We start from the raw sequence: 25,496 nt of genomic DNA, 5'->3' as shown, positions 1-25,496 counted from the left end.
CTGTCCTTCGGCTTTGTAGCTTTGATTTTTAAAGGATTTTTTATTTCCTGTTGAAGTGATTCATACTTGAGATATTGAAAGGTTTTTATATACATTAGGGCATCAGGTTCTTATGACACAGCAGCCTGAGATGGCTGCAAGTTCCTGTGGGAGATGAAACAGGGCAGGAAGGGGAAATGGAGAAATTCAATGACATAAATTGGACATTCTGGAGGGGAAGCATGAGGTGCAGCTCATTTACAAAAGATGCTGATGTCAAACTAAGGTTCTGAAACAACAGGGTATGACCATGTCAGCTGCACAGGCAGATGGCAGAGGTTATTCTTGGATCCTGGCTCAAGATGGAGCTGCTGTGTGCTGCAAGAGGACAAGTAGGGAGAAAAACTCCGTCAGAAGTGGGAAAGCTGATGCAAAGATGGAAACCAGCTCAGGGATTTCTGAGTTACTGATTGATGATAAAACTAAATTCATTCTGTACCCTCAATACAATGTTTTCCTTTTGTAAAATGGTAGTTACACCTTTATTTTCTTTACAAAACAATGAGACAAAAGCTCTCAGAAGGCTTCACTCTTAGGTGTGCATAGATGGCACTCAGCAGCATGTGGCAGCTGCAGTAATCAGCATTATTTCCTTGCATTATTACAAGGAAATAATGCTGATTACTGATTCTGGTTCATGGTGACTCTGTTGTACCTGTCCTGTTTTCTGTTAAAGGACAAAGGCAGCCTTGTGATATCTTTACTTGTGGATGTAAATCCAGCAGGAACTTAAAACAGCTTCCAATACACCTGTCCTTTGTTTTGACCTGCTGCACAGAAGGGAGAGCTTTTACTTCATATCACACAATAATGCATAGAAATTTAATAGTCAAAAAATATGCATTGATTCTGTGGCAGATCAAGCCAGTATCAAAATTTCTATCTATTCCATTACCAGGAGCAAAACCAAGTTAAAGAATAAAATGTCCTAATAATTAACCTGTCCTGAATTTATTCAGAGAGGATAAGCTCCAACTCAATTAATTGGTTCCAAACTGAAGAAGTAAGTAGTGTTTTAATCTGGAAATAAGCAGCCCATGCCTACAGCTTTTGTTCTTTCTATTGGGAACCAGCTTCTATTGAAACCAGCTTAAATTGGCAAAGTCTAATGGTACAAGGACAGAGCTCAATGGCTTCCAATTGTACAGCCAAGTAAGGAGGGAGATGAAGTTTTCAGGAAATTAAATGTCCCCTTCAGTTCACACCCATTCCTAATACAATATATTGCTGAAGAGATGCATGATCTCTCTTGGTTTATTCACTCAGGGCCAGAATTAATTTTTTATTGTACTTCTGTGATTTGATGCAAGGTGAAAGTTTGGTGATGGTGGGGAAAACGATGATTAGCTTCTAATAACCTGTAATAGGGAGAGTATTACACACTGCAGTTTGTCTTCCTATTGTACTAGGAGTTGTAAGCATTGGACAAACAGGAAGCCCTGTCAGCACATTTAAGGCACCCAGAAGGAAGTTTTGAGGGCATGGGCCAGAATGAATTTTTTATTGTACTTCTGTGATTTGATGCAAGGTGAAAGTTTGGTGATGTTGGGGAAAAGGGTGATTAGCTTCTAATAACCTGTAATAGGGAGATTATTATGAGAACATGCCCTTCCTACACATTGCAGTTTGTCTTCCTATTGTACTAGGAGTTGTAAGTATTGGACACACAGGAAGCCCTGTTAGCACATTTAAAGAAGGAAATTTTGAGGGCATGGTCACAGGATTGGAAAGGTCCATTTTCCTGTCTCAGAGTTTCGTGGTGTCCTGAATCCAGCCAAGATAACGAATCACTTTTGTGTAAACGCCAGGAATGTCTCTGCGGCCACAGCCGATGCCCCAGCTGATGATCCCGATCAGGTGCATCCGCTCGTCCTTCAGACACACCAGGGGCCCTCCAGAGTCGCCCTGCAGAGAAGCAGCAGGTCAGTAAAAATCTCTTTCTTTATTTTTGCATTGCTTTTCCCACCCTCACTGGCTTTAGGGGTGTTTACAGATACACCCTGTGTAGGATGCTCACAAATCAAGAGCTCTTCGTTGTCACGGATAAATTTTATGAAAAATCCTTTTGCTGGATCTTTTCTCCTCAGAAACAAAATGTAAATAATAATTATCTGCTGCTGTGTAATGCAGCAAGTGCAGCTTTGATTGGTCTCATGTGGTTGTTTTTAATTAATGTCCAATCACAGCCCAGCTGTCTTGGACTCTCTGGGCAGTCACAGATTTTATTTTCATTCTATTCCTTTCCAGCCTTCTGATGAAATCTTCTATTCTTTTAGTATAATTTTAGTATATAATTTTCTTTTAATATAATATATAATAAAATAATAAATCAGCTTTTTGAAACATGGAGTCAAGATTCTCATCTCTTCCCTCATCCTAGGACTTCCTCAAAGACCACCACAGACTTTTACCTAAGTCACTTTTATGTTCCAGACTCCCTCAGTGTTCCTCTTATGGGGAGAGACACAGAAAAATGTAACACTGAAGTGTCTTAACTTTGTATGGAGCTCATTTATGAAATGCAGATAAAATGTTGAAAATAAAAAAGAGAGGAAGGCTGTTATTCAAGCTATAAAGATCAAAGGGGTTTTATACTGCTATGTGTACCAGTAAAGCAAAATTATTAAACAGCTGTTTAAACAGAAAGGATGTGGATTGAATGCACACCTTCCTTTTTCACTGTCATTGCTGTTTAGCATCTTCCAGCCTTTATTTTCTCTATTTTAGGTAGAGGGTCACCCCCTTCCTTGTGCAGAACCTCCTGCTGGGTGTTTTGCATGCTCACATAACAGAAAATAGTAGGAAATGCTGGGCTAGGTTTTCCTGTTCAGTTTTGTGGTATTTCCTGTATTTGGGATTTTCAGTTTGTGTTGCTCTGGTTTGATTGCCTAAGTGTTCCCTGCCTTGCCCTCCATGAGAGGAAGAGAAATGAAAGAGAACCCACCAGTCCTGTTCATCACAAGTCTACTAGAACTGCCACGTAGGCAAATGCATAACTTCTTAAAACTATTTTCTGAAACTTTTTGTTTGGTTAGCTCGAAGTACAGAGAAAAGACAAGAAAAAAAAGAACAGAATTGGGTTTACCTTGCAGGCATCATCAAGGTTCCTGGTGTCTCCTGCACATATCATGTTTTCTGTCACTGTCCTGTTGTCCAGGTGCTGTGCTGTGCAGCGGCTGGCTGGGAACAGCCTGACACGGCCTTCCTTCAGGTGCTCTGAGTAGAATGGAGAATCTGCAAGAAAAATGACAAAATAAATATGTATCTATGTCTGTGTCTGTGCATATGTGTGTTTTTTAAAAGTTGCCATTCCATTTCATAGTTTAGGGGAGAGTGAACAGAAGCAGCTCTGTGGCTAAACTAAAATTTCCTTCCAAAGGGTCTTTTTATATCTTGGGTGTTGCACTTTGATAATCAGAACATCTTAAATCTAGCTGAGAAACAATACTGGTTCTTCAGCAAGCTGGAGAGGTTTCTGCAGGCTCCAAATTAAAAGATTGCTGGGTTTCTTGGGTGGATAAATCATCTTTGCATGGTTACATCAATCAGAGTGAAGTCATGGGAAATATCTATGAAAATAACTGTATGAAACAGAATCCTAACTTTTTAACATTCAACTTGCACTAACAAAAGTTAAATGCTTTGTCATAGATAATACTGAGTAATTGGTACACTTGTGTTGGAATGGAAGAGATTTGGGTGGTCAGTTTGGATATTGGTTTTCTTCTCCTGTAGAGCTACAATTGCACAAAACTGAAAGTTGGCAGGATTGTTGTTATTCAGTCAAGTTTTGAATTACAGTTGCAGCATCTTTTCCCTCTCAGAGTTTTTTCTGTACTCCCTGTAAGAAATGCTGAGGACAAGCTTTAAAAGTGCTTTAGAAATAATTTATGCCTCACTTCCATGCTACATCTTTAGGTCTGTTCCAAAACCCCTTTGGATCCAAACTGTGACTAGGTTTTGTATGATAAATGCTTCACAGTTTTTGTCTTACTAAGTTTACAAGTTAGAGAACTTAAAGATGGAAAAGGAAGAAGGTAAAGCAAGGGCTGGATTTTTTTTGTTTGCTTTAAATACAGGTCTGCCTGTGTACACTTTCAGACAGCTTTTATTTCTGTTTGTTATAGCTCACTTTAAAAACAATTTAACCAGCCTTTTCATGTATAGCTGGGATTGTTATTTTTTTTGCTAATCTCTGCATAGCCAACCTCTCTTAGAATAAGGCATCAATCTGCAACTATATCAAGGCTTGAACTGAAATGGATTTTTGTCTAAATTACAGTATCTAAATGTACTGAGTACAGCAGATGTGGTGGTCCTGATGGCCAATCTTATGTCTCTCCTACCTTTTTCATTGTGCCATATTTTTTTTAGTTTTGCACTGCAGAGAGTATCAAGGAAGACACTACAGCTGACAGAACTGAGATGAATAACTTACAGCAAAACTTGATTTTGAGGAACTCCTACATACATTTTGTAGTGCTCCTATAAGCCAATATGATACATTACACATTTTGTAGTGCTCATATAAGCCAATATGATACATTACACATTTTGTAGTGCTCATATAAGCCAGTATGTTACATTACACATTTTGTAGTGCTCATATAAGCCAATATGATACATCATTACACATTTTGTAGTGCTCATATAAGCCAATATGTTACATTACACATTCAGTGGTGCTAAAGGCTTGGATTCTCTGAGGGCACAGGACTGAAGCTCTGGCCATGTACACATGTGTGTTCTACTCACATTCTTCACGTTTGCCATAGCCAGAGATCTCACACTCAGTCCAGTCAGGCAGCTGCAGCTCTGGGCTGGGCAGGCAGGCCGTGCCCACAGTGCCTGTTGTCACAGCACACTCCTCTGCATCCGAGCCCAACTGCAACAGAGCTGAACAAGGGAAAAACATCCCCACGTCATTAATCACAAACTTGAGGTGACCTTCCAGTCCCAAAGTCAGAGAAGTTCCTACCAATGTCATTGTTGAAAGTTTCTGGGTCAAATCTCTGATGCACAATGTATTTCTTCACTGGAAACGTCTGTTCATTTTCCTCAGGAGTTGCTCGGGAGGTCCTGCCCAGCACAACCTTCAGCTGATTTGTTCTAAAACTGAAGCAAAGAGAGTCTCTATCCTGTGTTTACTACAGTGGACCCTTCCCTATTGGAAAGTCTGCTTTTTTTCTTTTAAATTTTTTAAAATTTATTTTTATTTTAGCTCTATTACTACTTTGTTACCCATGCAGTTTGATTTCAAAGTGACCTATTTACCTTTATTTTTGTTCTGTGTGCTTACAGCCATCAGGGCAAAGCTCCTCTGCCAGCCTCTTGCTGTTCTCAAGTTTCAGATGATTCTGCATTTGTATTGACAACTTTGTTCTTAAGGCATCTGATACTCTCCTGTGCTACCTTAATGCCATCCTGCTAGTTTGCCCAATTAAATGTCTCTCTAGAATTAACTATAATCTTTAGAGCAGACTTAATGGGATAAAGAGGGTTTTTCTCCAAGTCTTGTACCCTTCTGGATGCTTCTATTTTCCAGATTTTTTCCCCCCATAGTACTGAATCCTCAACTTACCCTTCCTCAAAGCAGTGAGCAGCTGACAGAACCCAGCAGGAGCTGATCAGAATCCCCCCACAGAGGAAGTGCTCTGCAGCCACCCGGGGGGACTTCACAAAGATGGCAGCCTGCCATGGGTGAGCAGCAATGTCAGTGCTGGAGCCCCCTTTGATCCTGAACTGCTGCCGCAAGCCACAGGTGGCTGTGGAAGACAAACCCAAAATGTCCAAAATTAGACCAAATTTTTGTTCAGGCACTCTTGCTTTGAGTTAGGGCTAAGAGCCTCCTAGCCCATGCTGAGGCAGCCTGCCATGAGCTATTTAGTATTTGAGTCATCCCTGTTTCCTAGGAAACTTGTATTCTGATTTGAAAAATACAGTAAGGAAACCCTGCCTTTCCTGTTCTCCATTTCTGCAATCTTCCCTTCTGGCAGGCCAAAAGGCATTTCTGTGAGAGTGGAGCCACAGAATCTCTTTCTGCTCCAAAAAGCTTTTCTTGTTTGTTTGTTTAACTCCAGCTCTTTGTTCACTGGAAGATGCTGGACTGTACTACAGCTTTTTTTTTCCTCTAGATCTTATTTTAATACAGATGACATGCAGGGCAGTAAAGCTTCAAAGAAAGAGAAGAAAGAGGAGTGCTGGTATCCTTACAGCATTTAGGGACATTGCAGTACTCCCAGGTGAGCTGATTCCCTTTCAGGACATGGCACCAGGGCTTGCTGTCATTATCAGGATTCCTGCAGCATAAGAGAGAAGAACTATTTTTATTATCAGATCTGCAGAGACCTAAAGGTGTCAGACTGTGACCCAAGTTTATTCATTTTAGAGATACATACACAGGGTCCTAAGGACACATTAAATTTACACTTGCAGTCTGACCTTAGAGAAGCACAAATAGGTCAGGTGGAATAAAATTACAATTGGGAGTGAGTTTCATGATCACCACTAATAACTTGATGATAAGGGGAGTATTTTGTGGGCTTTACTAATCCATGTCATGGACTAGAGCCTTGCACTAAGAGTAATGCAAGGCAGTTTGGTGGTTTTTTTTTTATTCTATAATAATACATACCTGCAGAAATTGTGAGTACCAAGGCCCAGCTGGTAAGCATCTCTTCTCCAAGCAGTGTACACCTTGTTGATGAGGATTAGAGAATTCCACTTCAAGCAGGTGGCTCCAGAGCTGGTAACACTGTGGCTGCCACGGTAATCTGTGCCTCTTCCAGAGCTGCAGTTGGTGTTCCTAACTTCAATAAAATAAGTGCACATTAACAGATGTTAATTGATGTGAACCTGTCAGTTGTTCCTAGGTGTGATTTCTATCCAAGTATTTATATATTACCTCTATGTATCTCATCCTCTCAGTGTCATAAACACTAAAAGCCTAAATATGATATACCATGAGAATCTCAACTTTTTAGGCTACAGAAATTGCCCAAGTTCACAGAGAACCCTTTAAATATGCAGTGAATAATGGAAATTCCAAAGCCCATTCCCTGTCCATGTACCTTTTGAACAGGAGGGCACACTGCAGTGTTCCCAGGTGTACCTTCCCCCTTTGTAGATGTAGCACCAAGGTCTGGAATCCTCATCTGGGTTTCTGAAAGAGTCCCAACATTATGCATCATTATAAAGCTGTTGCCAATAGTGTCGTGTGGGCCATCCATGCTAACAGCCCTGCTCTGCAGTGAAGATGTGGATGAACCATCAGAAGTTTGAATTCTAAAACTGTGGAGTTGAGGTGAAGATGAGATGGCAGCAGCAGGAGTGACAGCATGTTTGTGCAGTTTAGGTCATGTACAGGAAACATTATTTTTTTACAGTTTTGACCAGGATTTGAAGCAATAGGAAACTGAATCACAAATGGAGTTTAGGGAGGGCTGGGAAGGGGCAAGAGGAAGACTGTGGGCTGAGAGATGCCACAAACATCCAGTCTAGGAAGATCTGAAGTTCAGATATGTCTGCAGATGTTGCAATTACTGCTCAGGGGCTGCACAGTGTCTGTCCCTGTGCAGAGTGTTCCCTGCTCGGAATCTGGCCACAGCAATCAGCCTTTCTTCAGCTCCAGGCTCTCTGAAGGCCGATTCCTGTGGCTCTGAGCCTCCATCAGCCTCTCACCTGCAATAGTTGTGATTGCCCAGTCCCAGCTCAGCAGCATCCTCTCTGTGGCCACTGTACCTCCTGCTCACCAGGCCACCACTATTCCAATTTAAACATTCAGCTCCACTCTCTGTCGTGCTCCAGGTACCCCTGTAGGTTACTCCGGTGTCTTTGTAGCATTTAACTCCAGTATCTGAACAAAAGGGAGCAAAATGTAAGGACAGCATCCAAATTCTTTCCCAGGCAGCTTCCCTAGTCTCTGTTCTGTTTAAACTTGGCTCTCAGATGTCTTGTCTAGTAAGTGAGTGAAAATTCTGTCAGGCAGACTGTGAGTGGACATGAAGGTCTTCAGTTGCAAAATTCACAGTTTTATTAAGAGACATCTAAAACAACCCAGGTGTCCTTAAAAGTTCTTTGTAGTATTAGCTTTAGAATAAAAAAAAATACAACTTATTAGAGTTAGCCCACAGCAGGAGTTTCTGGGTACCTCATCCTTGAGCACTGCAAGCTAACATCAACAGCTCTGCTGCCAGCAGCTGTGTGGTGCACTCACCTATTTCACACTGCTTCCCTGAGAAACCTGGGTGGCACTGGCAGATGAAGAGCTGTGGGGAATAATATGCCTGTGAACATTGGCCCCCATTGTAGCATTTATTTCTAGTGCAGACTGTGGAATAAGCAAAAGCCAGGAAACACTGTTAGATTTCACAGAAGCAAGAAGCTGACAATGTATACACACCTTTCAATTTCCTGTCAGTCTCCCTTAGCCTGTTCTGTATTTCCCTACCCACCTGTTATTGCCATGTTTCTACAGCCTTTAATATTTTTGTTTATGTTCTTACAGCCTTTCTTTGTTTTTGTTTTCATTTCTATCCTCTTCTATGCCCAGACAAATTTTCTGTGCAGTAACTGTGGCCCTGACTGTTCATTTTTAGGATGATTAGATGGACAACCTCTCACCATTTCCTTTTCCTTTGTCATACATACCTGTGGCAGGCACAGTGTGGCACCAACTCCGACCACTGTCGCACCTACAGTATTCTATTCTGCTCCCTGAAAGCCTCAGCCAGATCCCCCCGTGTTGGTAAATTTCTGCAGATGAATTATCTGTGCAAATGGCTGTAATCAGAGAAAGGAGATCCTCTTTTAGAGATACAGGGAAAAGACCTGGCTGAGCAAAAGGATTCCCTTCTGTTTCCAGGGGAAAAGAATCTGTGATGCATCTGTCTGCTGGGTTGCCCTTTTTCCTTCTCACAGCTGTCCCATCTCTCTCTGCTGTGTGCCAGATGTGCTATTCCACTCTTGGCTGGCCTCTTTTTATTTCAGGAGGAGCAGAAGGAAGGGAAAACTTTGTTGTGGATGATATTAATGGTCTGGTATTTTGCTTTTTGAATCTCTCATCCACATAACCATGACAAAAAGCTTTCAGGCTCTGTTCCTTCAGCATCCTTTGCTTTCCCCTCCCACGTTCACAGTGCTCCAGCTAACATGGTTTTAGTAAGCCTGGCTTACCTCTAGGTCTGGCTCCTTTTTAGTTAGCCTGGCTTACCTCTGGATCTGGCTCCTCGTTTGAAACGCGTGCGGAAGCCCTGCAAGCAGAGAAGGTGAATTCTCTTAAAAATAGGAGAGAACAAGTCCCTCCAAAAAGCCAGTCCTTTTCTTGAGGGCATGTAAATCAGGGAGGCTCTGAGGGACTGTCTGCCCTCTTGTCAGAAATCCAGCAAAAAGTGCCTCTAGTACCTCGGGATGGGTTCCTAAGAATTGTAAATCATTTCTTTGCCATGAGTTACCAAGTGATTCATTGTCACTCAGATGTAACATTTATTCCTCTGATTTCTTGTGAGCTAAGCAGATTCTCCTGCCTGATGCAGACAGCTGGAGTCAATGGTAAGGAATGTATTTTATTTTCCTGCTAAAATACAGGAAGATGGCAAGAGAACGATTTGCTGCTTCTTACCTGGCACTGGGCAGTCATGATTGCTCCCACCAGCAGAAGGAGACATGGGAGTTTCCCTTCCATTCTGAGTGTTTTCCACATCAGCTCCAAATCTCAAATTACCTGCAGAGACAAAAAATAAGATGTTGAACAAATCAGTTTTACAGTTGTGTTTTCTCTCTTCCTTTTAAAATTTAATACCTCCTCTACAAACCAAGAGCTGGGAGTGTGATAGAGCAGCAGACACAAGATGCAGGCAAGAAGCTACAATTTAATTTCCAGTCTCTAGGATTGCCCTGAAGTTCCAAATATTTGAAATAATACTCCAGCACTGTTGCCCACACTATCACCTTTTTTTTATTTGTTATATGCAGAAAGCTGACCCAATTATTTGAGAAAATTACTACTTCCAGAATCATGAGCTCAGACTCTGTTTATATAAAGCCAGAGAAGGCAGCTGGATAACAGCTGGTGAAATTGAAGTCTGATAGATGAGTCACAAATTGGGATTCAGGGCTAAGATGGAGAAAGACTCTGTGGTTTCTTAGTAGTTTTGTTGTTTATTTCTTTTTGTTGTTTGTCTGTTTTAAAATCTGTCCAAAAGGCACAAATAGTCCAGTTTCTGAAGCAGAACCAGGGGTACAACAGGATGTGATTTCTCATCATCAGGCTGCAGAAAGAGGGGATTTAAGTTGCAAGTCAGACTGAAAAGATTCCCAAGAACATCTTCTGAGAACCCTATTACTCCATACTTTATCTTTGGGTCACATCTTGATGATAAAATCCTTGTCATTTGGAGCATCTGTCAGTGATTTGTGTTGGTCCATAGATTTCACAATACACTTTTTATATACTTTCAACCTATTTTTCACCTCTCAGGAAACATTTTATATTGTACAGCAAACCTTTTTAAAAGTGGTACAAGTGATTTTCAATTAACTGATTTTCAACATTAATTTCAATTGAACCTGAACTAAATCAGCAGCGTTCCCAAAGCCAAAGTGAATTATTTGAACTGCTCCAATCCCTTGGTTCCTGCCCTAACCCTGCATTGTGCTCACTCCTGCAGCTGGGGCTCATTTTTACAGCTCCCAGGCTCGTTCTGCATCCCACAGTGCCAATGTTTGTTGGTATCACTGGTGATCTTTGTCTGCACCTGTGGAGAAGGTTTGAAGCTCTCACAACTGTAAGAAACAAGATTCTGGTAGCTAAGAAGCTTTCAAGGAAAGATTTGTTCAGTGAAACTACTTAGATCACAGTGGAGCTGCATTGTTGGAATTCCTGCCTGTTAAGAACTTATTTCTGAGCTGCCTGCTAAAATGCCCAAAAACAAGGCAACACCACTTTTTTTTTTATTATTATTTTGATTTTTTTGGGTTTTCTTGTTTCTTTTCGTTGGGTTTTTTTTGGTGGGAGGACAGCCAGCCTAACTGATATCTTGGAATAAGCCCCAGCTACCTGAAACCAGCAGGAAACTGCAGATCATTTACAGGGGGTAGCAAGAAACATCTTTTAAACTTAAAAATGTCCTTTTTATATTTTCTTTGCCATGGCTTAATCAAGTTTATCTCATATATTCATCTGTGCAAGCAGGTTCTAGCTGTACACAGCAAGTGTTTACACTGCAAAATGCTGTAGTCTCTAGAATAGACTTTGTTTTTGGGGAAAAGAGCTAAAAATCCAAAAGAAAACAAAAGTAAGATGCTGTAGTCTTTGAAGGCATTGGAGGAAATGAATATTTTGAAGTCTTTGTTTCTGGAATCATTCCCAGTATTTCCTGTGGTTTTTGGCCACATTTAAGGAGAATCAAAGATGACTCCCTCCTCCTCCTCCTCCTCCTCTGTGTCCCTCCACTATCACGCTTTGTACCCTGGGTGAAAGGCACACTCTCATCTCCTCCTGGGAAATGAGATAAATATTAGATAAATTCTCCTTTTGCAGCTAGTTCTCTGTGTCTCCTTTCCTTATCATCAAGTTATTAAATTGTCCATAGCTCCTAAATTCTTCTGCCAATGTCCTTTGTGCAGACTCCTCCTTGCTGAACTGCGAGAGCCCGGGGCTGTCAGCCTGGAACGCTGCAGCTCTCCTGAAACAACTGAAAGCCAGCAGCTTTATCTGCGCTGTGAATCTCTTCAAAAGCAGGAAGGCAAGAGCTCAGTTAGTTAAATATCACGGTGCTTCACTTATTAAACTGGGATTTATTAAATATTAATAGTATTTAATTGATGTGGAAAACAGGAAATGCCCTTTTTCAAACAGGTGCAGAGTTGTGCCTACCTTTTTTTTTTTTCGCTTTTTCTCTTCTGTATTCTCTTGATTTTCCTTCCAGAAATTTTCCAGATTTTCTTTCCAGCCTGGCTTTGTGTTCCCTGTGTGTCTCTGCTCTGATTTCTCTCGCAGCTCCGCTGGAAGGGGTGGAGCGTGCTGAAAGCATCCACCCCTTCCCGAGCACCCAGGGGATGGACCATCGAGGAGGGAGCCTGGAAAGCTGCTCGCTGCCATGCATTTTACATTCTGCTTGTTTTCTTCTTTCTCTTTTCCAGTCAGAAAGCAGGTTCAGGTTTCAAAGCAATTTTTTTCCCCCATTGAACACCTTGTTGTTCAATGCACTCATCCCTTAGGATGAACTGTGCTGTGCCATGACGCTTCTAGGAGTGTGAGTGAAAGCACAGCTGGATTATATTTCCATATAATTATATATATTATAATATATATATTTAAAATATTATAATCTATATTATATATAGATCTATATATATATAATGTATATATATATACACATATATATGTATATAGATATACATATATATATGTATATATATAATGTATGTATGTATATAATCTATATATATAATATATATATTTAAAATATTATAATCTATATTGTATATAAATTATATATTATAATTATATTATATATTATATATAATTTAGATTATATATTATATATAATTTATATTATAAATAATTTTTATATATTATATATAATTTATACAATATATAAATTATATATTATCATTATTATTATATCTACTATATTATATATAATAATTATAATTTATATTATATATAAATATAATTATATCTATAGAAATATATCTATTTCAATATAATTAGAAGTCTGCCGTATGTAGACTTAGTCCTAATTAAGATATTTGGCAGAGAGGCCCTGACCAGCTTGTGGAGCAAAGCATGCCCTGAACAGTCATGGGAGAAGAAACAATCACAGGAGCTTTCAAGTTAAATGAGCAAAACTTCTTAGAAATAAGGAACAGCATGTTCAGGGTCAGAGTTAAATGTTCACTGATATTACTCATCGTAGAAAATGAAGATTTATTCATGAGAACGTGGTGATGAGGTATTCAGTTATCAGAGTGTGGAAATGTGATGATCAGTTTTAGAGCTGATCTTGGGGCACTGTTATGAAAGCAGCCAGTGCTGCAATTGTTACAGTGATGAATGAATCCCACCTGCTTGGAACTGAGGATGTGACACACCAGCAATCGAGCTCCTGACAGAATTCAGTGTGAGGAACTTCCATTTTTAGAAGCAGACTCTGTGAGTCCTCATTTGGAAAGCACAGCACTGGATATTTTGCATAATGGTAAAGATGAAATGCTGGGTACTCTGTGTGTTTATCTCGTCTCTGCATGGAGATCTATGTCAAGATTATAAAATTTATTTCTCCAAGAGTCACAGTGCTGGTGATAACATTACTGCCATAAGTCTAATTTAAGTGTAGCTGCATTTGGCTGTTTCTGGAAGGCACTTCCAGTTGTTGAGATTGAACACCGCTGAGTGAGCAGGGGCTAGTTTATTTTATTTTTAAACATAATAGCCATTTGACTTCTAGATTAAAGATGCTAATAAACTGATGGCCATGGGGGAAGCTTGCAGAAATTATTTCCTGGCTTTTCACAGCTTAAGGACCACTATAATTGTGTACAGAGTGTGGTGCCATTTGTGGGGCTTAACATATTTTAGGAAAGTGTCTGCTCTCTCAAGCACCATCTACTGGCTTTTCTCTAAGTTGATCCTCGGGATAATTTCAGCAGGACTGTTCGATGGCAGTGAGGAACGGTGACATCGTGACATCCCCAGCAGGTCAATGTCACCCTCTGTGCCGGCGGCTTTGGCAGGTCCAGCGAGGCGATCGGAGTTGTGGCAGATCTCGGAGCGCACTTTCCACCCCGTATTCTTGTATTCTTTGCGGCGGGATTAAAGCTCCTCACTCCAGCCAACCCAGGAGGAAGAAGCATCCAAACCGATGAAATGCCCAGAACAGCGCTTTTCCTCGGGCTGGGAAACCAAACGCTGCGTTCCGGATTGGCAAACTTTAGAGATGCTGCGGGAAGAAAATTGCCAACTCTGCAATTTTACTTACACAGCCCACGAGCTGTCCTCTCATCCCGAGCCCCCGACTCCAGGCGGTGCCGCGGTGATCGGGGCGGCTCCGAGCGGATCAAGCGCCGGCCCCGCTCGTCCCGTCTGAGGGCGGCGATCGCGATTCCCCCGGGCCGGCCCCGAGCGCCGGCGTCCCCTTTGAAGGCAGCGATCGGGGCGGCCCCGAGCGGATCAAGCGCCGGCCCCGCTCGTCCCCTTTGAGGGCGGCGATCGCGATTCCCCCGGGGTGGCCCCCAGCGGATCAAGCGCCGGCCCCGCTCGATCCCTTTGAGGGCGGCGATCGCGACTCCCCCGGGCCGGCCCGGGGCGTCCCCTTTGAGGGCGGCGATCGGGGCGGCTCCGAGCGTTCCCTTTGAGGGCGGCGATCGTGATTCCCCGGGGCGGTTCCCAGCGAGCCGAGCGCCGGCCTCGCGCGTCCCCTTTGAGGGCGGCGATCGGGGCGGCTCCGAGCGTTCCCTTTGAGGGCGGCGATCGGGGCGGCTCCGAGCGTTCCCTTTGAGGGCGGCGATCGGGGCGGCTCCGAGCGTTCCCTTTGAGGGCGGCGCTCGCTCCGGAGCCGGAAGCGCCGGGCCCGCCGAGCGCACAGCGGAGCCGGGCCCGCCATGAGCCGCCCGCCCGCGCTGCAGGCGCTGACCTGCGGGCCCTGGGAGATGCGGGAGCGCCTCGGCACCGGCGGCTTCGGCAATGTCATCCGCTGGCACAACAAGGTAAGCGGCGGCCCGGCCCGCGGCGCCCCGGCTCCAGAGCCGGGCTCAGCCCAACTCTTGCTGTGTCCGCAGGAAACCGGCGAGCAGGTGGCCATCAAGCAGTGCCGGCAGGAGCTGAGCCCGCGCAACCGCGACCGCTGGGCGCTGGAGATACAGATCATGAAGAGGTGAGGCGGGGGCTGTGGGGCCGGGCCGGGCGGAGGGGTCCCCGCTCGGTGCCGCGGCGGGGGCGGCCCTGGAGCTGAGGGAGAGGCTGGGAGAGGCTTTGGGCCGCCGGGGATTCCCTTCCGGGAGCTGCCGGCTCCGCAAGTGCGGGGAAACTGACGCGTGAGGAAATTCACGTTGTGCTGCGGGAGGCTCTTGGGTGTCACGCTGCCGTCCTCGGCTCGTCTGTCCTGCCCTCAGCGCTACAACAACGCTGCTGCCTAGCCTGACTTAATGTCTGTGCTGGGGCAGCCCCTTGGGGTGTTGTTTCATTTTTCATTTCATTTCATTTTTCATTCAATTTAATTTGGTCTTATTGCAGTTTGGGTGTTCTCTGGACGCGGCAACACGCTGCCTTGCATCCCTTTGCAAAACTTGTTGCTGTACCTTCTAGGCACATCTGTAATGTATGTGTGTTCAAGAAACACATTGGCTTGCATATGAAATGCCAGGAGTTGGAATGAGTCCAGATCCATGAAAGATGCAAACCTTTAGAATTCGCTAATTTAGATTCTAAAAGGATTTGTGACCATGTAGGACCTTAGGTGATGAGCAGGAGCATGTGAACCTGTATAGCAGTTGCAGAAGATGATGTGTACTTGCCTGATTTTTAATTTTTGTTCTGCAGACTGAACCATCCCAACGTGGTGGCTGCCCGCGATGTCCCTGAGGGGATGCAGAAGCTGGCACCGAATGATTTGCCACTGTTGGCCATGGAGTACTGCCAGGGTGGAGACCTCCGCAAGGTGAGGTCCCTGCGGTGGTAACCAAGGAATGGACCAGCTTCTAATCTTATCCTGGGTTTTCCACTGGAGTTTTCCCTTAAAACATTTGCTTTCACATCCTGATGCTTCCTAATTCTAGTCATGGCATCAACAGGTGTTGGTGGCTTGGTCTTTGGTATTATGTTCTGCTTTTGAAGACTTAAGTGCCTTGTGAAACTCTTTTTATTTTTTTGGATGCAAGTGACACTGTGAGGAGTTTGCACATAAAGAATGAGGGCAGGTGCTGAGGGATGTGCAACAATATGTGAGTATGGCCAAAACCATTGGAGGGTAGGTGCAGCTGTAGGCTGTGCCCTTCCTGAAAGTTATTAACTCCTGTCTGTCATAGGAAAAATAACACATGATACTTCTAATCCTGAAGCTTTTCTGACTTTGCTAGAATCTGCCCATAGCTAAAACACAGACCTTAGGCCTGAGATTGGAGTTGATACTGGCAGGCACAGGGGAAGTGGCAAAGAGGGATGGAGCAGACAGAAGGATGAGAATGGGATGACAGTGACTTCTTTTATCTGCTCCTTTATGCTCCCATGCAATCAAACAAGGCTGGTTTAATTACAAAGCTGTGATTGCTGCTACCACGGGTCACAGCCCATAGAGTTTTGTGCTTCTGGAGAATTTAATTGCAGAAATTTCTTGCATCCCTGATGCAAGGATAGAAGAGGGAAAGACTGCATTCTGTGTTGCTTACTTGCAGTACCTGAACCAGCTGGAGAATTGCTGTGGCTTGCGGGAAGAGGCCATTCTTATCTTGTTATCTGACATTGGTAAGTGGTGGCAGCACCTTCAGTTGTCCCTTTTTAGTCCTGAATTCACCCTACAAATATCCAGCAGTGACTTTAGTGACTCCATTTTAGACTGATTTTTTATGATCTTGAACATCAAAAGTGTTGGGAGTGTGGGGAGGTCCTTGCCTGATGGAAGCCAGCCAGTGTCACTGCAGTTTAAAGGAGGGATGTGAGGGAGCACCCAGAGAGAGAGCTCAGTTGTGTCCAGAGTTCTGTGATGCTGACTTTACACCTTACACTGTTTGATTGTGCAAGGTTTGCTGTGAAAGCCATGCTTATTATAGATAGAACTGAATCCTTACTCAGCTCACGCTAGGTACTGTTGTTTATGCTCTTACAATTGGCTTTTTCTGTCTCAGCTTCTGCTCTGAGATACCTTCATGAGAACAGGATCATCCACAGGGACCTGAAACCAGAGAACATTGTGCTGCAGCAAGGGGAGCAAAGGGTAAGCAGGAAGCAGTTTTCTCTGCCTGCACAGACAAGGAACATGCCCGTGCTTCGTGCAGTTACATGGGCCCCTGCCCCAGGATAGCACCTGTGTCAGAGGAATAGGGTTCTCTGTGCAGCTGGGGTGAGGCATTGTGTTAGACATCTGTTAACACCTGAAATTTTGACTTTCAGCTGTTAAGGAAAGAGCCAGACTGTACTGATCAGAGATTGGAAGGAGCTAGACACGTAACTGCTAAGTGTGCTACAACACCTTCAAATTCATTGTGGTTTTAGGAATCCACAGTAGCCTCCTGTTTCTGCTTTTGTCTCTTCACTGGCACCTTTCTGGTGTAGCTTTGAAGAGCTGAACCTTTTCTTTCTGCCTTATGATGTGCTTTTAACAGGACTTGGTCTCGCATTGTTATTCTCTGTTGTGTGTTTCAGTTAATACACAAAATCATTGACCTTGGTTACGCCAAGGAGCTGGATCAGGGCAGCCTGTGCACGTCCTTTGTTGGGACTCTGCAGTACCTGGTAAGAAAGGAATTCAGCTGCGAGAGTTTCTAGTGGGGTAGAATTAACTGTTACCCAGCTTTGGGCTGGGGTTAGGTGCTTGTGTGGTGTGGGGTGTGTTTGGGGTGCTGAAACCAGCAAAGGTGACTGCTTTTTTTGCTGACTCTGGGTTTTCTGTTGCTTCTGTTAAAAATGAGCAGGAGTGCCAGTAACCAGCAATGCTGCTCACTGTGAGAGGGTCTTAAAGCATGTGAGAGGCAGTGTAAAGATTAATGTAAAGACATTCAGTAATGTCTTTACTCATTTGTACCAATGTTAACGGGATGTTAAGGGATAGGGGAAGCTCAGAGCTTTGTCTCATGTGTGCATAACCTGTGCCAGGCTCCAGAGCTGCTGGAGCAGCAGAAGTACACAGTGACAGTGGATTACTGGAGCTTTGGCACGCTTGCCTTCGAGTGCATCACAGGCTTCCGACCGTTCCTGCCCAACTGGCAGCCAGTGCAGTGGTGAGTGACCCTGGCTGGGTGAAAATGGGCGTGGGGTGACTTTCATATTTACAGGAAATGGAATTGTGGTCCCTTGATTCTGAGGATAACACCCCTGTGGAAATTGATTCCTTCACAAGAGTTTAACCCACCTGAGCAAGTTCAGCATTCCTGAATGGGATAAGGGCTGGCTCCTGCAGGGCAGATAACAGAAACCAAAGGGGCATCTGAATATAATATAGTAGAATAGAATAGAATATATAGAATATAATATATAATATATATTATATATATATATATGTATTTCTATATATTGTATATAATATAATATATTCTATATAATATAATCTATACATAATATATAATATATATTCTATATAATATAATACAATATATTCTATATAATATAATATAATATAATATAATATAATGTAATATAATATAATGTAATGTAATATAAAGTAATATAATGTAATGTAATATATATAATATAATATAATATAATATAATATAATGTAATATAATATAATGTAATGTAATATAAAGTAATATAATGTAATGTAATATATATTATATAATATGTATAATATAATAAATATTATATATATATATATTATCTATCTATCTTATAATCTATCTATCTATCTATCTATATATATATATCTGTATTAGGTCTATCAAGAGTAGTTTTAGGAACCTACTAACTTACAGGATGGGAAAGGCAGGCAGTTATTTCACCACTGTGCTTGCTTACACTAGGCATACAAAAGTGCGTCAGAAGAGTGAGCTGGATATTGTTGTTTCAGAGGACTTGTCTGGAGAAGTCAAGTTTTCTAGCAGTCTGCCCTGCCCAAACAATCTGAACAGGTGAGTTCTAGAAGTTGCTGGGCTGAGATAAAACTGATTCTTCTGCAAAAGGACCAAGATTATATTTTGTGCCTTACTGTGTTAATCTGTGAATAAATTGAGTGCATGACACAGGCAGTGCTATTGTTGCTTTTCAGTCTTGGTTTTTACCTTCTAAACACTGCATTTGTGATAGGGAGAGGTGAGGGGGAGTTTTGTTGGTCCTCCCACACAGAACAGACCATTTAATTACTTCAAATGCACTTTCACCTCTTCTGATCTCCTGGTTTTGATTGCTCAGTGTTTTGTCGGAGAGGCTGGAGAAGTGGCTGCAGCTCATGTTAATGTGGCACCCACGTCAGAGAGGGACAGACCCTACCTATGGACCCAACGGGTGTTTCAAGGCTTTGGATGACATTTTGAACTTGAAGGTAAGCAATAGATTACCCTGAAAGTTTTCCAGAGAGTTGTTGCCTGCAGTCTGTGAGAGGAGAGGCTTGAATCGTAGACTAAGGAGGAAGAGTGAGGCAGAAATTTATAGAACTGTTAGTGACAGGTGCTCTCCTCGTGATTCTTTGAGGACAAACACTCTCTGAGCTTGTTAGGAGTAGTGAAAGTTTCTGTGCATTTTTGGTTCCATATTCTGATAGAGGATTCTGCAGCTGAAGGTATTTAGTTGCCATGTCTCCTCCCACTTTGCCATAATGTTAGGAATTAACTGCAGAGTGACTTCTTGAGTCTGCCAAGTGCTTTGAACAGTTTTTGGTGGTCACTGTCTCAGTGCCTCCATCTCTGCTCTAACATGGGCAATGCACCTTCAGCCTTGCTCATGCCCTGCTGCTCTTCTTGCAGTTGCTTCACGTTTTGAACATGGTCACGGGAACTGTGCACACCTACCCTGTGACGGAGGAGGAGACGCTGCAGAGTGTGAAGGCCAGGATTCAGTCAGATACAGGAATTCCAGAACAAGACCAGGAGCTGCTGCAGGAAGCAGGACTTGCATTGTTTTCTCAAAAGTTGGTCACTAAACACACAGCTGATGGCAAGGTGAATCAGAAGACACTGCTCTCACTTTGGGATCACAGGACTTGGCATGCTTTTGCTGTGGGAACCTCACAGCCATTGTAGCACAGGCACCCTGTTGCTCTGGTGTTCTGCATTTAGCTGAGGACTGCTCTGTTTATGGTGTTACCACAGCTTGCTTTTTCTGAGAAAACCTATTTGGGTCTTTTGTCTTCTGCAGGTGAATGACACTGCAGCTGCAGACACAGACCTCCTCTTCCTCTTTGATACCAAGAAAGTTTCCTACGAGGCTCAGGTGGCCCTGCGGCCTCATCCCGAAAGCGTCGACTGCATCCGTAAGGACTTCTCTGCCATGAATGTCCAGGGGGGGCTGTGTTGAGAGTGGTGCCATGTAAAAAAAAGCAGAGGGAGCTTTTGCATCAAGAAGCAGTAAAATGGACTGTCATTCATTGCATTTATCAGAATAACTGAAAAAAGGAAGTGTTTGATTTTGATGTACTGGGGGAGCTGCACAGGGGTTATCCAGCTCTAGGCTTTGCAGGCCCCTCAAAGGAGCAATGTTTTGGTCTGTTTTGTGATAACACAACTTTCCAGCTTCATGATATGTACATTTCCCTTTTCCCCACTCCTCTGTTTCCAGTCCAGGATCCCAAGAAGAATCTGCACTTTTTCCAGCTGCGGAAGGTGTGGGGTCAGATCTGGCACACGATCCGGATGCTGAAGGAGGACTGCAACCGCCTGCAGCAGGGCCAGCGAGCAGCCATGTATGCTGCAGGGTCTAAAATTCTTATCTCTGCCTTTGCTGTGCTTATCTCTGTGCTCTGGTGAGAGGGAGGACAGAAATGGGGCCCTGTTGGAATGGGGGAGCCCGTGATTGGAGCTGTAAGCAATTAATGAAAAGCTGAGAATTAGCCCTGTGACATTTGTCCTCACTGCTATCTCAAGTTTCTGCTTTGGGTAGAAGTGTTAGCCTGGTGGATTTTTATTTTTGGAGGCTGACAGGACCTTGCTGTCCGTGCAGGATGAATCTGCTGCGTTACAACAGCACCCTCTCCAAGATGAAGAACTCCATGGCCTCCCTTTCTCAGCAGCTGAAAGCAAAGCTGGACTTCTTTAAAACAAGCATCCAGATCGATCTGGAAAAGTACAAAGAGCAGATTGAATTTGGAATTAGTGAGTATAGCATCTGGCAGATGGGTCTTTTTCTGTCTCTTATCCTCCCAGAAACACCTCCCCCTTTCTCTGTGAACCTGAGGAAGCCACTCACTGCTCTTTCATTCCTGTAGCTTCTGAGAAGCTGCTGTTTGCCTGGAAGGAGATGGAGCAAGCTGTGGAACTTTGTGGGCGGGTATGTTTCTAAATCTAACTGCTTATCATACAGAAAAAGAGCCTTGATTTTATTATCTCTCCCCTCCTCTCCCTTTTTCCTCATTAAGGTCCCTGCCTTAAATAGAACTCCTTGTGTTTGGACTGATTCCAGATTTCACATTGCCTTGGTTTGCACGGCACCATTTTTGTCCATTACTAGTACTACATGAAGCTTATTCTGTTTTAAGGTTTAGGGGAAAAAGGGAGATCTTGGGAAAACCCAAAAATATCTTGGAAATTGTTTTATCCAAGAGCACCAGCCTAATTTCCTTGAATTGAAGTGACTCATATTCTCATTTGTCTTTGGCCAAGGCTGCTGTTTGTGTCTTTAACAGCAAGAAATAAGTGTTTAGAAATATGAATGAGAAAGAAAAAATATGAATGGTAGTGTCTTTAAGTGTGAGACTTGTGTTGCTGATGTTCTGCCCTGCTTCCAGGAGGATGATGTGGACGAGTTGGTGAAGAGGATGATGGCCCTGCAGACGGACATTGTGGACCTGCAGAGGAGCCCCCTGGGCCGTAAACAGGGAGGGACACTGGAGGATTTGTGAGTTGAACTGCCTGGAGCTTCACATGCAGGAGTGTTTCTAGCTAAGCTTACAGGACAATGAAAGTTCTGTTATTTCCACCCAAATTATGGGGAGTTTACACCAAAGATGGCTTTTGACTCATCTGTCACTGGTCTGAAGTGGCAGACAGCTATAGAAAGGTTTGAGTTCTCAAACTATTTGTTCTTAATTTTGGTTCTTTGGAAATTCTTTGTTTTTCTTGCTTTTTTCCTTCTAGAGAAGAACAAGCCAGAGAGCTGTACCGAAGGCTGAGAGAGAAGCCAAGAGGTAAAAGGCACTTTAGCTCAAGCTCAGCTTGCTTTGTGTGGCTTTGTAGCTGTTCTGAAAACTCTGGAGCTCTCAGAGCAGGCTGTGGCCACAAGCAAATGCTTCTGTGTGGGAAGGATAAAAGACATGGCTGCTCCTTTGATACATTCCCAACTCTCTTTTTCAAAGTTTTTAAATTTTGAAGAAGGTGGCCAAAATTCAGTGTAATTCATCCCACTGAAACTTGCATATCCTGAACTTTGGATGCTTCAGGATTGAAGGAGAAGTGGAACCAAGGCACTAAGAATCTTCTCAGTGTCCTCTAAACCTGCCTTTCTGTGGGATCCTGACTCTCATTGCAGATCAGAGGACGAGTGGTGACAGCCAGGAAATTGTCCGACTGCTCCTGCAGGCAATCCAGACCTTTGAAAAGAAAGTTCGAGTCATTTATGCTCAGCTCAGGTGAGCTTTGTGCATTTTATTCAGAGTTCAGAGAAGGCATTTTCTCTTCCAGCAAGAGAAGGTTTAAATCTCAGTGCATACAGCTAATGAGATCTTGCAGTATTGCAGGAAATAAATAACTTCAGGAATGTTCTCCTACTGCAGTGGCCCACGTGTGATCTGATTAATTTTTACTTTTTTGATAGTAAAACTGTAGTTTGCAAACAGAAGGCATTGGAGTTGTTCCCCAGAGTGGAGAAAGTGATGACTCTGATGAGTGAAGATGAAGAAACAGTTGTGAGGCTTCAGGAGAAACGACAGAAAGAACTGTGGAACTTGCTGAAAATTGCTTGTGTGAGTAAAATAAAAACTCCACTTTAACCCAAGAATGGGATTTGTACCACAGGTTCCTGAAATAATAGTAAATTGATTATGTCATATGGTTCTTTATTTTGAATTTGTATTAAAGCCAATCCCAGCTTGTCTCACATTCCTGCCTGCTGAAAACAGGTGGAAATAATTGAAATGAATATTCTGTGTTTTCTGCAGAGTAAAGTCCGTGGTCCTGTCAGTGGCAGCCCGGAGAGCACGAGCAGCTCACGGCTCGGCAGCGCGGGGCAGCTGCTGCTGCAGGTCCCCTCTGGAACGTACAGTCTGTCCGACTCTGTGAGGAAAAGGTGAGGCAAAGCCTGGAGTTCCTCAGTCTGGAGTTCAAACAGCACCACAAGGCTTTATGAAATAATGGCACACAGGGTTTCTCGTATTTTACTGTTGTAATCTTTGCTGCAGCGTTGTTCTTGCCTCTCTGCTGGGGCTCTTCTCCATTCTCTGCAGCTCAGTCCTTCCTGTCTTCTCAGGGGCTCCTCCTGGGCTCTTGACCCACCCCTATTTATCTCAGTTACCTTCACGAGCTACAGCTGCTGCCCAGCTAAGGACCCTGCAGCTGCAGCTCGTTTGGAGCAACTCGGACCCACACAGATCCCACAATACAACATATATTCAGGCCCCCACATTTTACACTTTGTGTTCAGCTTGTGTTGGCAGCGCTCTTGGTTTATTTAGTAGTCAGACATCCTGGGGCTTGCAGATCTTCCTTACAAAAAATGGGGAATCATGTATAGCTTCAGTTCCCCGTGCTTCACTCATAATGGTGGTTTTTGGTTTTCTGCCTTTATTCTGAGATGGTTGGGCTCACCTGGAAGAGCTGCCAGCAAGAAGTGTTGAACGTTGTTGTGTGAGGTCACAGCAGCTGAGCTGTGCCATTGAGGAGAATCCTGTGGCCAAGCTTGGGTGGTTTTGGCTTCCTCAAATCAGCTGGGTCACCACTTGGAATGAGAGATCTTTGTTTGTTTATTTCCATCTTGCTCCATCCTGAAGTTTCCAGGCTTCTCAGCTTTTTCTCTAACTAAACAATGGTTCCACATAACAAGAACCAAACCCACCCTGGAATTCATTTCCTTTCTCCTGTGTAGTAACTGAGGAGCTGCCACCAACCTTTCAAATTGGAATATGAATTACAGACTTGACTTCAGCAATATGAATTACTGACTTCAGTGTTCTGTATCTGCCAGAAATATTTCTTGCTGATAGAGGCAGCATCTCTTTAAACTGTCACAGAAATTAATAATGCAATAATTGTCCCTTTCAGTGAGGAGCTACAGACCTATGACCTGACTGACTTCAGTGTTCTGTATCTGCCAGAAATATTTCTTGCTGATAGAGGCAGCATCTCTTTAAACTGTCACAGAAATTAATAATGCAATCATTGTCCCTTTCTCACAGAAATTAATAATGCAATCATTGTCCCTTTCAGTGAGGAGCTGCTGCTGGAATCCCGGAAGCTTTGTAGCCAGCTAGAAAATGTGATGCACGACACAATGAAGGATCAAGAGCAGAGTTTCTTGGTAATGGATTCATTCTTCTCTAAATGGATTGGGGAAGTGCATGGTTTCAAAGTTCTGCTCCTGCAACTTTGCCACCACTGATACAGCAAATTGAAATCTGCAATTTATTCCTGGACAAGGGGAGAGCAGGAGCAGCACAGATCAGAAGCTCCTGTTCCTCATAATCTGTTGTCTGACTTATTCTGCTTGCCCAGATTGGGAACTTGTGCTGAACAGTAAAGGATGGGGCAAAACCCTTGGCTGTTGTACTAAAATACTGCAAAACTGCACCCAAATTTAGATCAGTGGGTGGCAGTACTGTGGTGGGCAGGGATGCTTTATTTAGTGATGCAGAATATTAAAAATATTGTAAAATACCAGAGTGCAAGTAGGTTAAGTTTCCTTGATAGCTCATCATGAAATTATATTGACCAACTTGTTTTTAACATGCTTCACCTTTATTCTAGAGGAAGTTTAAGTGTGAGCTAGTGTTGAATTTCATTTATTCTCCAGGCTCTGGACTGGAGCTGGCTGCAGCTTCAGGTGGAAGAAACGAACAGCCCAGGACAGACAGAGATGTAAAATCACTGTGGCTGCTCTGAAGCTGCTTTGGGAAGCCAACTGTGAAAAGCTGCTGCCTCTGAGAAGGGAACATCACCTGCCTTCCTCTCCTGTCACCAAGTGCTGCTGTGACACGGCCCAGCTTTCAGCATCCACCTCTCAGACACTTTTTCACAAAGATCCAGTAGGGAACGCCTGCTCTTAACTGCTTGGAAAATGTTTTAATTGTGCCTTAAGACAGCAGATGCTCTGTCCTGATAAATCCTCCCTTAGGCATCACCTGGGGCTGTTTTGCTGCATTTTAGGTTTTCTATGAACAATGGACATGGATAGCAGTCACTGGTAGATGTCACCTTCCTAATGAACTGTGAACTCAATTTCTGAACTTTGCTGATTTGCACTTTTTTTTCTTTAAGTGTAATGGTTGTACTTACCTAATACTTGTTTCCTGTATGGGAACGAAATGATCTGAACCATGTAAACTTTTGGTTTGCTCTTTTTGATGCGCTCAATAACAATTTAATGGAAAAAGCTGCTTTCACTGTGCGGGTCTCTAAAACATGAGAGGGGTAAAAATGTTATCCTAGAAACCAAAGGAGAAGGAAAT

At 43.3% G+C, this 25,496-nt stretch overlaps 2 protein-coding genes across 5 annotated transcripts; one reads left to right on the top strand and one right to left on the bottom strand.

Annotated features, from left to right (window-relative positions):
- Window positions 1-1,506: 1,506 nt before the first annotated feature.
- Window positions 1,507-14,156, bottom strand: PLAT (plasminogen activator, tissue type). Of its 4 annotated transcripts, none has more exons than XM_064730976.1 (14): window positions 14,022-14,156; window positions 9,659-9,760; window positions 9,251-9,290; window positions 8,689-8,820; window positions 8,255-8,368; window positions 7,720-7,894; window positions 7,110-7,201; window positions 6,674-6,848; window positions 6,253-6,338; window positions 5,621-5,804; window positions 5,018-5,154; window positions 4,795-4,935; window positions 3,125-3,273; window positions 1,507-1,944 (listed from the first exon to the last, which is right to left on the bottom strand). In XM_064730976.1, the coding sequence occupies exons 2-14, from the start codon at window positions 9,737-9,739 to the stop codon at window positions 1,786-1,788; spliced, it is 1,665 nt and encodes a 554-aa protein (XP_064587046.1). In that variant the 5' UTR covers window positions 9,740-9,760; window positions 14,022-14,156; the 3' UTR covers window positions 1,507-1,785. The 4 variants fall into 4 exon arrangements, with proteins under 4 accessions (XP_064587046.1, XP_064587045.1, XP_064587047.1 ...); XM_064730975.1 differs by lacking the exon at window positions 14,022-14,156 and adding an exon at window positions 11,915-12,077; XM_064730977.1 differs by lacking the exon at window positions 14,022-14,156 and adding an exon at window positions 11,918-12,006 and having other exon boundaries at window positions 9,659-9,762.
- A 411-nt stretch (window positions 14,157-14,567) lies between these two features.
- On the top strand, window positions 14,568-25,420 carry IKBKB (inhibitor of nuclear factor kappa B kinase subunit beta). Its single transcript, XM_064730935.1, has 21 exons — window positions 14,568-14,748; window positions 14,821-14,915; window positions 15,581-15,698; window positions 16,432-16,501; window positions 16,882-16,970; window positions 17,399-17,488; window positions 17,849-17,973; window positions 18,712-18,819; window positions 19,100-19,229; window positions 19,651-19,845; window positions 20,042-20,156; window positions 20,462-20,585; window positions 20,843-20,994; window positions 21,108-21,169; window positions 21,627-21,736; window positions 21,976-22,025; window positions 22,367-22,466; window positions 22,652-22,799; window positions 22,995-23,122; window positions 24,259-24,349; window positions 24,842-25,420. The coding sequence occupies exons 1-21, from the start codon at window positions 14,644-14,646 to the stop codon at window positions 24,908-24,910; spliced, it is 2,274 nt and encodes a 757-aa protein (XP_064587005.1). The 5' UTR covers window positions 14,568-14,643; the 3' UTR covers window positions 24,911-25,420.
- The last annotated feature ends 76 nt before the right edge of the window (window positions 25,421-25,496 follow it).

Source organism: Zonotrichia leucophrys, chromosome 22, assembly GCF_028769735.1.
Source record: "Zonotrichia leucophrys gambelii isolate GWCS_2022_RI chromosome 22, RI_Zleu_2.0, whole genome shotgun sequence".
Taxonomy (NCBI): Eukaryota; Metazoa; Chordata; class Aves; order Passeriformes; family Passerellidae; genus Zonotrichia; species Zonotrichia leucophrys.
This window is presented reverse-complemented; position numbering and strand designations above follow the sequence as displayed.

Excerpts from the sequence above, each read along its gene's own strand:
- IKBKB (XM_064730935.1), top strand. The coding sequence starts at position 14,644 with ATGAGCCGCCCGCCCGCGCTGCAGGCGCTGACCTGCGGGCCCTGGGAG. Across the intron at positions 16,971-17,398 it reads TGCAGCAAGGGGAGCAAAGG|TTAATACACAAAATCATTGA; the intron begins GTAAGCAGGAAG and ends TGTGTGTTTCAG. Across the intron at positions 17,974-18,711 it reads AACTGGCAGCCAGTGCAGTG|GCATACAAAAGTGCGTCAGA; the intron begins GTGAGTGACCCT and ends TGCTTACACTAG.
- PLAT (XM_064730976.1), bottom strand. The coding sequence starts at position 9,739 with ATGTGGAAAACACTCAGAATGGAAGGGAAACTCCCATGTCTCCTTCTG. Across the intron at positions 7,895-8,254 it reads AGGGAAGCAGTGTGAAATAG|ATACTGGAGTTAAATGCTAC; the intron begins GTGAGTGCACCA and ends CCTTTTGTTCAG. Across the intron at positions 5,155-5,620 it reads GCTCACTGCTTTGAGGAAGG|TTTTAGAACAAATCAGCTGA; the intron begins GTAAGTTGAGGA and ends TCTTTGCTTCAG.